This window comes from Anolis sagrei, chromosome 2 (assembly GCF_037176765.1).
Source record: "Anolis sagrei isolate rAnoSag1 chromosome 2, rAnoSag1.mat, whole genome shotgun sequence".
Taxonomy (NCBI): Eukaryota; Metazoa; Chordata; class Lepidosauria; order Squamata; family Dactyloidae; genus Anolis; species Anolis sagrei.
The window spans coordinates 153,612,629-153,627,955 of NC_090022.1; the positions used below are offsets into that span (position 1 = coordinate 153,612,629).

General features: G+C 38.9%; 1 protein-coding gene across 1 annotated transcript in view; it reads left to right on the forward strand.

Moving 5' to 3' along the window:
* The window catches only part of RNF38 (ring finger protein 38), a 150,631-nt gene that overhangs the window by 91,092 nt on the left and 44,212 nt on the right, over positions 1 to 15,327 (forward strand). Inside the window, exon 2 of the mRNA XM_060763739.2 lies at positions 2,138 to 2,208. Coding sequence (XP_060619722.2) covers positions 2,138 to 2,208 — 71 coding nt within the window. The remainder of the gene's footprint in view (positions 1 to 2,137; positions 2,209 to 15,327) is intronic.

A 15,327-nucleotide genomic window follows, 5' to 3' on the forward strand; every position in this document is an offset into this window, starting at 1 on the left:
AAAATATGGTCCATGTCCTCACCGTTACTACACCGTTGCAACGAGAGTGACTGGTCTCGCAAAACCCTCTTATTGTGCCGAGTCTTATTAAATATGAGTTTCTGTGGGTGAGCAGATGGCGACTACTGGATGGCATATGTTCTGTATCAGAAACGAGAGCTGATGTGGTCCATCCAATGCAATTTTCTGAATCAGCACCCCAAAAAACCAAACCGAATCTAAAGTTGACCAAAAACTGATTCGTAACCCTTTTGATACTAATGTTGGAGAGTGGCTCCTGGTCAAAAAAAGGTTGGGAACCATTGGTTTAACCTGAATTACTGTATCATGAAATGATGAATGTCTAGAAAGTGTGTTACTAACGTGAAATGTTTGAAAAACTCTGCATTATTGTTTTAAAAATACAAGTTTTCCCCCACAATAAATGCTTATTTATACATCAAACAAAACAACATTTTAAAGAGTTCAGCTAGTCTGTTTTACTAGCTGTATAGCTTTAATGTATACTAATGTGTGTCTTATTTTATATGGTATACATTAAGAACTGAGTAGTTTTCTTTAAAGAAAATGCAAACTATTTTGTAACAGCATGCATTGAACAGAAAGAGAGGGGCAAGAGGCAGGAGAGAGAGTGTTTTACTGGAAAGTGACAAATAGGAAATAGGAGAATTATCAGAAAGCTTCCGGAAGAACAATGGCAGAATTGCTGTACTTTTTGGCTCAGCCTGCGCTAAATAATTACATTGAGATTGACAGTGGAAAATGAAATACCTTGAAGTGTTAAAACATTCTGAGCAGTTTGGGAGAAGTTCACAAAAGGTGTCTTTTTCATTCTGTTCATTGTTTGCTGACATTTTTACTGCATCATGGCTGGTTCTTTCGCCATGTAAGGGAATATATTTTGGGCATAGAAGCATACAGGTACTTACCTATGAGTATCCAATATAGCTTCATAGTTGAGTAACATTTGGGAGGAGCCCCTGGTGGTGCAATGGGTTAAACCCTTGTGCTGGCAGGACTGCTGACCGAAAGGTCGCCGGTTCGAATTTGAGGAGTGGAGTGAGCTCCCATCTGTCAGCTCCAGCTTCTCATGCGGCGACATGAGAGAAGCCTCCCACGGGATGGTAAAACATCCCGGCATCCCCTGGGCAATGTCCTTGCAGATTGCCAATTCTCTCACACCAGAAGCGACTTGCAGTTTCTCAAGTCGATCCTGACATGAAAAAAGTAAGATTTGGAAACACATGTTCCCAGAATTTGGCACTGCTGTCTTTGCACAGTAGTATCTAAAGGAGTAATAGTTTGCCTCCTGCTAAAAAAACAATGAGAAATCCTGTGACACTTTAAAGGTTAACAGGTCTTATGACACGTGCTCTTGTGGACTCCATCTTATTTCATCACATGCATGTACTCTTTATTTAGAATTTCAGATGGTTACACATACTATGCATACAGATTCATACACATGGTTGGAGATAAGACTGTGAACACTAAGAGGAATGAAATGCAGAAAGCATGGACCACGACAAGTACAGTGTTATTGCAAACTCTCTGGACTTGTATTTGCGTACTTTATTGGCACTGCTAAGATTAGCTGCAGAAACAAGGGCAAATTGTCAAACTAGAGAAAGTGTTTTGACAGGGTTGTTGTAGGTTTTTTGGGCTATATGGCCACATTCTAGAAGCATTCTCTACTGATATTTCACCTGCATCTATGTCAAGCATCCTCAGAGGTTGTGAGCTCAGAGGTTGAGAGACCTCACAACCTCTGAGGATACTTGCCATAGATGCAGGCGAAACGTCAGGAGAGAATGCTTCTAGAACATGGCCATATAGCCCAAAAAACCTATAACAACCTCAGAGATTGTGAGGTCTGAGGACGCTTGCCATAGATGCAGGCAAAACGTCAGGAGATAATGCTTCTAGAACATGACCATATAGCCCGAAAAACCTACAACAACCCAGTGATTCCAGCCATGAAAGCCTTCGACAATACAGTATTTTGACACTTTGGGGGGGGGGGGAGTCTGTAACCTATCCTAGCATTATAATTAAAGGCAAAAGCCATGAAGGCTAGATTTGCTTGTGATTGTTTGTGTTTTCCAACATGCTAATTTCCTCCTCACTTTCTTTGCAGGTGGCATTGGGGCTTCCTTCCAGTGCCAGTTGATCCATCAAGACCACATATGTACCGATGACAGTGACAAGGTAATGGAAATTAATACCTGAAGGCAACTCATTTATTTAAGCGTCTGTCTGATGTAATGCAAACTCTTTCAAATGGATTTCTATAGAAAAATGGTGTATTTTACCTTGTGATGAAACTGCTGTTCAAAACATATTTTTTGTTCATAAAACTGTGAATTCCCCCCTCCCTGAAGATGTATGTGGACACTTATATGATCTGTGATGGATTATTCGTACACAAAGAATTTCCTTCCTCTGCCAGGGTGCAGTTTTATTACCTTTGACTTGTAAAACATGAATGCTAAGATAGGAAAATCCAGTGCATTTCCATAGAAAGTCTTTCCTTTGATTTCAATTCTGAAACTATTCATAGAAGAAGGGTTTTTTTAAAGCAAATTTTATGTTTAGAGATTTAGACAGATGAAGATATTTATGCTGGGTATAAATCTAAAAAAAGCTTAATTTGTACACCTGGAGACAGTGCACATGTTAAGTAAGGCGTTTCAGAGCTTTCACCAACATCCTTTTGCACTGGCTTTCAACTTGCAAATATCTGTGAGCTGTGGCATGTACTGCTGTTTTATGAGATCACGGAAGCAGTTCAGGATTGGTAATGAGAACTTAATCCACCTTCCAAGGAATTGCTGGTTTGGTTTTGAAGAAGCAAGTTTCCAGCTCTAAGCAGCAGTGAACATATGCTGAAAATGTGTATTTAAGGCATGTTCACCCCTTGGTGGTACAGTGGATTAAACCGCTGGGCTGCTTAACTTGCTGACCAAAAGGTTGCCAGTTCGAATCCAGGGAGTGGGGTGAGCTCTCACTGTTGGCCCAGCTTCTGCCAACCTAGCAGTTCAAAAACATGCAAATGTGAGTAGATCTCTTTTCTGTGAGTGGTTTTGTGATTAAGTTAGGAGAATGTCTATTGAGTTGGAAGTCTAGGAAACAAGCGTTTGTTTGTTTGTCAACTTCTGAGGCAGAGTTTGCCAGTTTGACAGAAGCATGTAAGGAGATGTTGTGGGTCAAGAAGTTAGTTGAAGATGCTGGTATTAGGTTAGACGATAAAGTTCAAGTTTTTGTAGATTCACAAACATGTATAGAATTAGCAAAGATGGAGTGTCTGAAAGCTAGGTCTAGATATGTTGGTGTTAGGTATGCATATGTAAGAGAATTAGTTAGCGAAGGTGAGGTGTGTTTAAACTATGTAATAAATGAGGAAAATTTGCAGATGTGTTGACAAAAGCTTTAGGTGAAGAAAAATTTCTAAGGTTTTCAGAAATGTTGGGTTTAGTCAGTGCATGAGGAGGGGTGTCAGATTTTACAATGTATTGTAATGTAATATAGCTGAGTCATGCACTGCTAATGGGCTTCTATTGGAAATGCTGAGTCATGCATTAACTGTATATAGGGAATTATTTGGGGAATGTGTTCTGGCCTAGTCCAGGTGATTGTGAATGACGTAATCCTGGGTCTGAGTTAAGTTAATGAGTTGGGAACCAATCAGAGATTGCTATGTGTAATTGTATATAAGGAAGTCATGTACAGTGTATATTTCTCCTTGTGCTGTGATGTTGTTCATCAAAGGCTATATGTAATTAAAAGAACCTGTCTGCTAAGACAAGATATAACTGTATGCTGTGGTAAGTTTGTAATATCATCTAGACTGGGGGAAAGACAATGCTAAAACTGACAATGGCCGGGCATGTCCTCAAGTGTATGTAAAAGGTTCCAGAGTGACTGCAGGCTGTGGGAGCAGTTGACTGAAAATACTGTGCAGGAAGAAGCTACTGGAAAGTGCTGAAGTTGTGTAACTGATCTGCTGCTGAATTGTGAAGTTAATCTCAACAAGATCAATAGGTACTGTTTCTGCAGAAAGGTAATGGCGTTCCATGCAGTCATGCTGGCCACATGGCCTTGGAGGTGTCTACGGAAAACGCTGACTCTTCGGCTTAGAAATGGAGATGTGCAGCACTCCCCAGAGTTGGACATGACTAGACTTAATGTCAGGGGAAACCTTTACCTTCACCTCAGATCTCAGAAGCCAGAAAGGGTGCTGGGTAATATTTCTAGTGGTTGGCAGTAGGGATTTCGTATGCCCAACTCTTTGCTAGTTCTAAGAATTTGCAAGTATTTAAATAAATTATGGAAACTCTATCAGAATTATTCAAAGATATTACACAAATCCTGATGTTGTTGTGTGTGGATATCAGGCCTAACAGGCTATCTTTCCATATATTTTACCAGTACATTTTCTTCCTTTTTTATCCCTAAACTTGATTTGGTGCATTTGAAACATACAAACCACACGAGTAGGTGGTTGCAGTGCAACCTCTTAGATCCAACTCCATGTGATAAGCCACTTCCCATATGGCTTGTGTGGGTTTTAACTGTACCAGCACAACATCCTAAACACGAGAAAAGTGCACTCAAATCATGTGGGTAGTGGTTAGCTTAAAGTACATGTGATTAGAAACTTCTCTTTCATGCACAAATTTCATTTAGTCACCCACATAGGTCAGCGGCATGTATTAAGTAGGCTTTTATCTCCATTGCACATTACACAAAGTGTAGAAATAATTTCCATGGTTTTCTGAGTTTTGCAGAAAAGGACAAAACCTTCACTGACGATTCGTAAGGTTGATCATAAAATAACATGTCATGTCTCTTAAGGCTGTTCACTTTGGCTGAGAAGAGATAGGAAAGATCATGAGGGCACGTTTCTGTTGACTTCGCTTTTCCTCTAGTTTTCAGAATTGACTTTTTAGGGTACGAGAGATGGAAGGGATTTGCTTTCAGACATCTCTTTGGATTATTCTGCCTAAACAGAAACATTTCTCAGATTGAGGCTGTGGAGAAGATTCTTTGCACTTCTGCTACCTAGCCATTTTGGAGAAAGGGGAAAAAATACTTGCTCCTGAGCTCTGGACTTTTAAGTCTAAGCAGTAGCTGTGTTTGTTTTTTCCCTGCTGTTTTGAAGGTTGGGGAAAGACATGCTATCAGGTTCCAGAAATGCATGATATCATTCAAAACAGGTTTGGTTCCTGTGGTCTAGGTTGCACCTGGCTTTAGAGCTTTAGAGCTCAATTCAGCAGCAGATGCAGGTGGTCTTGATCTGGGAACCTATTTCTTTTTCTGTCTCAATTCCTCAATTATAAGTGGAAGAAAGCGCTCACGCATAAGATCGCTGTACTTTTTTTTAGAAGATTGTTTCACGGTTCCCTTCAATAATCAGGTGCAGTGTAAATGCTGAATGAAAATGACTTTGTACTTGAGAACAGTGGTGCTTTTGAATGTGCACCTTTCCGTGCCTCATGCTGAAATATGCTGATATTATTTCACCTTTTCTTTCAGTTAAGAGGGTAGGCAAGGTAACATCATTCCTCTCAACAGTGAAGGTGGGATTGCATTACTCTTTGAGAAGGTGCATCACACAGTCTGTTCACACACACAGGTATGGAAAGAGGCCACCACAGGCTATTGAGAACTGACTAGGCACGGCAAGGCTTGGGCATTTGTTTTGGAACATTTTCTAGTAAAAGTCATTTCTTGTGACCAGAAAATATACTGTTTGTAAAACCCATGACTAAAGACTTGGAAGGAACCACCTTTTCTCTACTTCTACACTAGTTACATGACCCTGTTAACTTCATCAGCGATAGGCCATGCAGTGTGTTGTGTGGGGACGCCACTGATTTGGTAAGAAAGATTGATATCAGGGATGAAGAATCAGTGGATCTCAGCTGACACCTTCCCCCTTTAGAACGGAGAGGAGAAGGGAGGAAAGTGAGTTGGGGGTTACACCTTATTCAGCTTTGTATGAGCCCCTTCCATGGGATCCTTCAGGAATTACAGCAATCATTGAGCCTGAACTCAGCTATGGTTCCTTTATCTCTGCCATGTTGTTTTTTATCATGTTGTTATGACTGTGTTGTTTTTATTTTATCTATTGATTTTAACTGTGTCTCTGTTTTTAATTTGTAATTTTTGGCCTTGTCCCCTGTAAGCCTTCCCGAGTCCCCTTGGGGAGATGGTTGGCAGGGTATAAAAATTAAGTTATTATTATTATTATTATTATTATTATTATTATTATTATTATTTTAGTGACACAAAAACACAGTATGTCACAGCAAACGAGATCTATATGCTGGATTTTGTAACAAAAAAATCACAAGTCGAACACTTCACAAGCGTCTAGGACTGTGTGATGTATTTTCAAATGATGCATGCAGATCCAAGTAAGGTGGCCTTTTGCATTTGACAAATCGTTATTTTGTCAATGTTTATTGTTTCCTATTATTATTATTGTTGTTGTTGTTATTATTATTATTATTATTTTACTGACACCAAACACAGTATGTCACACCAAACGAGATCTATATGATGGATTTAGTATCACAAAATCACAAGTCAAACACTTTCCAAGCGTCTAGGACTGTGTGATGTATTTTCGAATGATGCGCGCAGATCCAAGTAAGGTGGCCTTTTGCAGTTGACAGATCATGATTTTGTCGATGTTTATTGTTTCCAAATGCCAGCTGAGATCTTTTGGCATGGCACCCAGTGTGCCAATGACCACTGGGATCACCTGTATTGGTTTATGCCAGAGCCTTTGCAGTTCGATTTTGAGGTCTTGATAGCGGCTGAGTTTTTCCTGTTGTTTTTCCTCAATGCGGCCGTCACCTGGTATGGCAACATCAATAATCCAGACTTTATTCTTTTCCATAATCTGGTGTATTGTTATTATGTCCTATTATTATTATTATTATTATCATCATAATTATTGGAACGCCTCGTTCCATAGCCAGTATTTTACTAGCTTCCTGAATAATAATTATTATTATTATGTGCCCCCCTCTCCCCCCCCCCCCCCCCCGAGAACAAAGTAAACCCAGAATTTAGCTATAGCCTTGGAAAGGACTCCTTTCAACTGCAGTTGAGTTGCTCTTCCTTTGCCTCCACCAATTAGGAATACTGCCACTTGGGATTCAGCTGTATTGCTTGCTCAGGAGCTGGCAGGGTCTCTTTAGGATTGCTCATTGTTCTGATCAGGATAATATCTGAACCTGGCTTGGCCAGCATCTGGGAAATTGCAGTTTCTAGCTGGAGACTCTTTCTAAGGGCAAAAAGATGCATGAAGCCTGTGTTCCCATGAAGAAAGAGAAAAGGAAAGGAGAAAGGACTGTTTTCCTTCCTGTCTTTCTTATTTATGATTTCTGCCTGCCTCATTTCATTTGATGGTGGACAAGTGAAACCTTAGAGTAACTGTTTTTCAAAGGGTCAAAGTTTGTGGTAAAGTACAACCTCCATATCCGCGGGGATACTTTCCTAGAGTTTGCGTAGATACATAAAACCTCTTATTTTCAATGGAAAGACTGACAAGAGGTATCAGGAAATGGGTGTAGCATGTACAGGATGAAAATAAAATGCTAATGAGTGAAACTTTGTGTATCAGTTCTGTGGATATAGATTTATTTATTTATTTATTTACAGTATTTATATTCTGCCCTTCTCACCATGCAGGGGACTCAGGGCGGATTACAATGTACATATACATGGCAAACATTCAATGCCATAGACACACAACAGATATAGACAGACACACAGAGGCTAGTGTCATAGTGTACTGTAAAGTACATAACAACAGCTGCTTTTATTTTGGCATAGACGCAGGGAGGGTATAAAAAGAAGGGCTGAAACACTATGGAGAGAGTTGGGGAGTACAGCAATAATATGTTTCATGCTTATATCTATGTTTGATGTTTTTATAGTTTTAATAGTTTTATCTACAGTTATATGTTATTAATTTAGATATGTGATCTTTTTATATATGTGTGTGAGGCATTGAATTTGCCATTTATTATGTTGTAAACTGCTTTGAGCCCCCCCCCCCAAAGCGGTATAGAAAAAAAAGTGGTATAGAAATGCCATTAATAAAATAATTAATAAATAATAGACAGTTATTGCTTCCAAACTATTGAATATTTACTTATGGGTGAATGAGTAAAGCTACAGTAAGTATTGGGATTAGAGCACAATTCGAAAACTGAAGTAATGGTAGCACTATCTAAGGTAGCTGTCTTCAATCTTCCACACTTGACCTGGGTAGGAAAGTTTGCACTATAGTTCCCATCATCCCTGACTGTCTACCATGCTGGCTAGAATTGATGAGAGCAGATCTAAATGTCTGGTGGGAGTTGGATTTGGGGATAGCTGATCTAAATATTCTGAGAACTTAAACCTTAAAATTGCATGGATTTGATACACCTACATTACATTGAACAGTAAAGAGGAGATAATGTGATTTAGGAAATCTTACAATGGAGCTTCAAACATGGATTATGTCTTGCATTCTTCTGATGTGTGATTCCTGAAACTACAGGACGTGATGAAGGAGATTAATTTACAACTGGATTTAGGAGGGTTTTTTTTTAATGAAGATGTCTTAAATCACCCCTTCTGTCAAATTTTGCAAAGGGAGAGTAAAATATCTAAGTATCTATAAAGGAAGGCTTTGAAAATTAGCTGTTTCCTCCTATTTATTTAATTCTTATTAAAAGCATTGCATAAATTAGTGTAAAACTGATAAAAATAGAAGGAGCACAAGCGGCTAAATATCTTTGGACCAAAAACGGGCAACAGCAATGGCATTGTCTGCACCCTCTAAAAATTATTCCTCTGTACATGAGGCAGGGCATAGTGGACAAACATAGAGATGCAAAGTTGTCTGTTCTGCTCCACAGTCACACAAGATGTGGGATTCTTTTAGGTCGTGCCATTTTGCCAGGTTGTCTTTTGATCTGCCCACTCCACTTCTGAGTCTGTTTAGGGCCTTGCATGTTGTCCGTTATTAGTTTGCCCCTGGAGGAAGACCCTGGTGGAGGGCCATTCAATTGGGATTTCCTGTTTTAGCTGCCAAGAGGGATACTCTTGCTGTTGCTGGGGGGACATTAAGAGGAGTGATGGTTCTCATGAAACTTTTCCTTGATTTGAGTCTACTGGGAGAAGGCTGATAGCCATGCAGTGGGTGGCTTTCACAGTGATCAACTTTATTTCTCTCACAGTTAGCAGCAACTTCCTCCTAATAAGAGTAGCTTCTGGCAGCATGCATTTTACCTTCACCTTTTCATTCAGGCCAGAGCTGAACTAGAATCGCCATAAGGTTACTTGGATGCTGTAAGTGAAAATGTTGTTATTTTTATGGTATTGAATGATTTCAACAATTTGAGGACACACCACCACAACAAATAAGTTTCCCTCTAAAGAACATTCAACTGCTGTTAAAATCATTGTAAAATCGTCTTCTGTAAAACATTGGTTTTCTGCTATCTGACATTGATATTTAGATATTTTTTAGAACTAAATCTCATGTTTAGTGCTTTGTGGTTGCATGATACAAGGCTTAAAAGTTGTATACAAAATTAATCAACACCCCATGGCCTATGGGTAAAGTTGCTTGTTGAGTTTTAACTGCAAATTCCTAAATTCCAATAAACTTCTTCAATGATTCATTGTAATTAGAATAGGCATAAAATGCTCTGATAAGTGCAATGCAGTGATTCCCAAACCTGTGGTCCGTGGACCATCAGGGGTCCCCAAAAATGAAAATACGGTCCGTGGCCTCACCATTACTACATCGTTGCCTCAAAACCACACGGTAACAAGAGTGACTGGTCTTACAAAACCCTCTTATAGTGTTGAAGCAACGGGGATGTCGGGAGGGGACATCAGCTCTAGATTATTAAATACTAGCTATTCCCTGCCACCCGTTGCTGTGGCCCAGTCTCGTGAGCTGGAAAATAAAGTAATGAGAAAGTGTTGGTTTCTAATATATGTAATGCTTGTAGGTTAAAAGCATTTCTTGTTGTTTCTTTGTCAGTGTTGATGTGGAGATTGTCTGGTTTGCCTACTCTGGAACATGCAACACATAATTGCCCTTTTTAGGAGTCCCAAATCTATGATACTATATCTCTGTGTGTGTGAATCATATCTATCTATCTATCTATCTATCTATATCTGTCTATGGCTGGATGGCTCTTTGTCAGGAGGGCTTTGATTATGTTTTCTTGCCCTGATGAAGGGAGCTGGACTGGATGGCCTTGAGTTTTTTGTTGTTGTTGTTGGTCATGGGAGTTCTGTGTGGGAAGTTTGCCCCAAATCTGTTGTTGGTAGGGTTCAGAATGCTCTGTGATTGTAGATGAACTATAAATCCCAGTAACTACAACTCCCAGTTGTCAAGGTCTATTTCCCCCAAACTCTGTGGTCATACTTGGGCATATGGAATATTCATGCCAAGTTTGCTCCATCATTGTTTGAGTCCACAGTGCTCTCTGGATGTAGGTGAACTCCACTCCCAAACTCAAGTTCAATGCCCACCGAACCCTTCTAGTGTTTTCTGTTGTTCATGGAAGTCCTGTGTGCCAAGTTTGGTTCAGTTCCATCGTTGGTGGAGTTTAGAGTGCTCTTTGATTGTAGGTTAACCATATATCCCAGCAACTCCGAAATGACAAAATCAATTTTTTGAGTGATGGTCACTCCTTGGGTTAATAGGAGTCTTGTGGCCAAATTTGGCGGCAATTTGTCCAGTGGTTTTTGAGTTCTGTTAATCCCACAAACGAACATTACATTTTTATTTATATAGATGGTTTTCTGTGGACGAGCAGATGGTGACTACTGGATGGCATAGGTTCTGTATCAGAAACGAGAGCTAATGTGGTCTATTCAATGCAATTTTCTGAATCAGCATTCCAAATAACCCAACCGAATCTAGAGAGTGGCCCCTGGTCAAGTGGTCCCTGGTCAAAAAAAGGTTGGGAACCACTGGTCTAGTGAAACCACTGTCAAATCACAGAGATAGAAGTATAGTTTGTGTGTGTGCGTGTTTATCCCGCATGAAAGAGGGTATGTGCTTACTGGAGGTTTATCTCACATTAACATAAATACACTATTTGGGAGAATATGAGATGTTTGAAACCTGAAACATCTGGAATAGACCCTATATCTCTTAAACATATAGTCCAGAATATAACCTAGAAAATCATTTGTATGAAGGATTTTTGGTAAATAGAATTGTGTGTAAAATGGAGTCTTTTAAAGGCAAATTGTCAGAAAACCACAAACATAAACTTAACATGAGAAAACCTTTACTTCTGCTTTTTTCACAGATCTAATGAATAGAGGCAAATTCACTATATTTTTCTATGTCGTGTCAAGCTGCTTCTTGTTACATTCCGTTGGGTGAAATTATTATTTTGGCTTTTTCAGATGCCTTACTGAACTTGAAAGTGTCCTTTTTTTCACAAGAAAGGAAGAACGAAATAAAATGAGCTCCCTTTCATTAGGGAATGTTTTTGTGATTGGCTTCATAATTTTCTCCGAGGCTGTTCTGTTAGGAAAACATATCGGTTACCTTTCATTGGAGAGATATACTCAGCAGATAGGGAGAAGGAGCAGTAGCAAAGGGTCAAGGACAACAATATTTCTTTTAGTTTCCATACTTTCCCATCTTGAATCATTTATCATTCTTGCATTTGATTGGGAATAAGCAAGTGAATATTTTATTTTCAATTTACCTATGATTCTCAGCCTTTTGTCAAAGCCTTTGTTCATTGTACTGTTTGAGCATCCCAATTAATTAATGTCAGCTAAATTCAGCAGGGGGCAGGAACGGCTTCTGCATGCATGCGTATCTCATGAAATGTTGTAATTTTTTTTTTGTTTACTTACAGCATTTTTATCCCATTCTTTTCAGCCTGAAAGCGACTCAGGGTGACGTACAGATTGGCAACAATTAGATGTCACAACATACATATATACATACATAGCAATTAAAAACATTTAATATCATATAATAAAATTTTAAAATGTTTATATTGGTGCATCACCAGAAATGGGAAAAAACTCAAAAGTTTGATGCCCCTGTTGTGACAAACAGCAATCAGTAGGTGCCTGTGGTGGTGCAAATACAACAAAATGCTTTTCCCCACACGAAGAATTCCTGGCGATGATCTGTGAATTAATTGCGATGGACAAATTGATTGTGCTGATTAAGGAGACACCTCTGACCAACTGTAAGAAAGATTGGGACTTGTTCATTAGCTTTCACAACAACAACAACAGAGGCATTTTTCAACTGTAGGATTCATAAATTAGCATTGTTTTACCAAAATTAGAAGTGTGACTTTATAATATCATTTAAAGGCAGTAGATTAGTAAGAGATTAAAGTATCAGACAGAGTTTTTGTGTATGTATGTATGTGCAGTATTGTGTTATTGGTTTTAATGTTGATATATTGTATTTAATATGCTGTATGGCACCATTGTGTGCTTTGTAAGATGCCCCAAGTCCCTATGGGAGATGGTGGTGGGGTATAAATAAAAGATTATTATTTAAAACACTACAAGATTAGTCCACAGCAGACACTCTACTGGCTGTTGAATTGGATCACGCGTCAGACACTTCTCAAGTGTCTTGGACTGTGTAATGTATCGGCAAATAATGCGTGCAGATCCCAGTAAGGTGGCCTTCTGCAACTGGCAGATGGTAATTTTGTCAGCGCCGATTGTGTTTAAGTGCAGGCCAAGGTCTTTAGGCATTGCACCATTGTGCCGATCACCACTGGGACCACCTTGACTGGTTTGTGCCAGTCTTTGCAGTTCGATCTTTAAATCCTCATATTGTGTCAGCTTTTCCTGTTGTTTCTCTGCAATCCTGCTGTCACCTGGGATTGCAACATCGACGATCCATACTTTGTTTTTTAATACAATTGTGAGGTCAGGAGTATTGTGCTCCAAAACTTTGTCTGTCTGAATTTGGTAGTTATTATATTATTATTATTATTATTATTATTATTATTTGTTTTCATTGTCTTATTTTTAGTAGTCATTCAGTTGAAGTCTTATAATAGATACAGTGCATTTGTGTAGGTTTTAGTTTTATGTATTTAAAAATTCCCCCCCCCCCCCTTTAATAAAAACAATTTTTTAAAAATATATTTTTGGGTTGCTGTGGCCAAGTTCCAGAAGCATTCTCTCCTCACATTTCACAGGCATCCTTAGAGGTTGTGAAGTCTGTTGGAAACTAGAAAAATGGAATTTATATATCTGTGGAAAGTCCCGGGTGGGGGAAAGAACTCTTGTCTGTTGGAGGTAAGTGTGAAATTTGCAATTGGCCACCTTGATTAGCATTTAATGGCCTAGTAGTTTCAAGGTGTGGCTTTCTTACTGCCTGGGGGAATCCTTTGTAGAGAGGTTATTAGCCATCCCTGATTGTTTCTTCTCTGGAGTTCCCCTGTTTTTGAGTGTTATTTTTATTTATAATTTAGTGTTTCTTAATACTGGTAGCCAGATTTGGTTCATTTTCATGGTTTAGGCATTTAATGGCCTAATTAAGTGCTAATCAAGGTGGCCAATTGCAACATTCACACTTGCCTCCAATCCTGGACATCCCACATATATATAAACCTCACTTCCATAGTTTCCAACAGTCCTCACAATCTTTGAGGATGCATGCATTTGAGTGTCCACACATTCACACAAATACACATGTGTCTGGTTAACCTCTAGCACAGGCATGGGAAAACTCCGGTCCTCCAGATGTTTTGGACTCTAACTTCCATAATTCCTAACATCCTTTCGCCTGTTAGGAATTGTGAGAGTTGACACCCAAAATACCTGGAGGACCAAAGTTTGCCCATGCCTCCTCTAGCATCTGGAGAAGCCTCAAACATCTGGAAAAACTTATGAATGAATCGTTTTTTAAAAAAGCACATGAACCTACTACACTGGTGTTTGACCAAGGGGGCATCTTTCCTGAATTTTTCAAGCCCTTGTCACAATCCGTTATGTCTGCTGCGATCAGATCGGCTTCTGGTCTTTCCCAGTCCGTGCTACCAGCTACAACTTCTTTCTACCTGAACTAATATAGATGCTTGTGGTTCCCATGGTGACTGGCAGCAGCATTAGATAATGCCATGTTCTGTTACAGCTGCCAGCAACAGCCAGGCTTCTACCCTGGTATTTTTGGCTTGCTCTCTCTGCTGTACTGTGGTTGCTATTATGAGCCATGCTTTGTGTTGCATGTTACATAAAGTGCCCAGTTCCTTCAAATTTATAATGATTACCAGTGTAACTTGGGCTTGCTTGTGTACAAATATCAAGCTGTTTTTCATGGAAATATATTATTTTGATGTCCCAGGGCCCAAATGTGAAATATATCATTGCCCCAACATAGTGCTGCAGCTATTATTATTTATTTATTTGCGACATTTATATGCCGCCCATCTCACTTCAAAGGGGACTCAGAGCGGCTTACAAGTAAAATGAAAATACAATATATTATATTATTAACATAGCACAATATTAATATTATATATTACATTGTACTATAACATTATACTGTAATATTATTAGTACTATTAGTAGCAATATTACATGTAATATAAAATATATAATTATAATATATTAGTAGTAGTAGTATATTGTATTACATTATAATATTATCAATATTATATGTACAATATATATTATATTATATTATAAGCACAGTGCAGGAGACAAGACGGAACTTTCTTCACTCTCTTCACTTGAAAGCTACTACCATTACCAACCAGTATGCCCATTTAACAGCGCTGACTAATGATAATAGGAGTGTAGTCCCCACATATCTGAAAGGTGCCAAGTTGGGCTAGACTCATCCAAGATAGATTGTTTTGGGATTAAGTTCAGCAGTGTATCAAAAGGTTGTGATTTCTACAGTATTTGAGGCATGGACCAATGATATCACATTTTATTCAGTTAGAAGGGGGAAAGGAAATCACTCCTAAGGTCCTGCAACATCATTTTGAAAGGCCTGCAATAGCTGTTGCTTTCACCATTTGCTATTCTTGTTCTGTCTCAGATTTCCATATCAATTAGTTCTAGTTCTCTTGGAAGGAAAATTCCCAATCACACTAGTTTTGCATGCATTCACTCTCGGTGGCATGTATTCCATATAAAAACTGCTGATTAATCTTTTGGTTGAGCTTTAAAATGAAGTTCAGGGTGTGGAATTATCAGAGCCAAGAAAACAAAAACAAGCAAACATTCAGGTTAAGCTGGTTTATATGGAAGTTTTGTGTGTGAGAGTGTGGAGGGGAAGATTTGTTT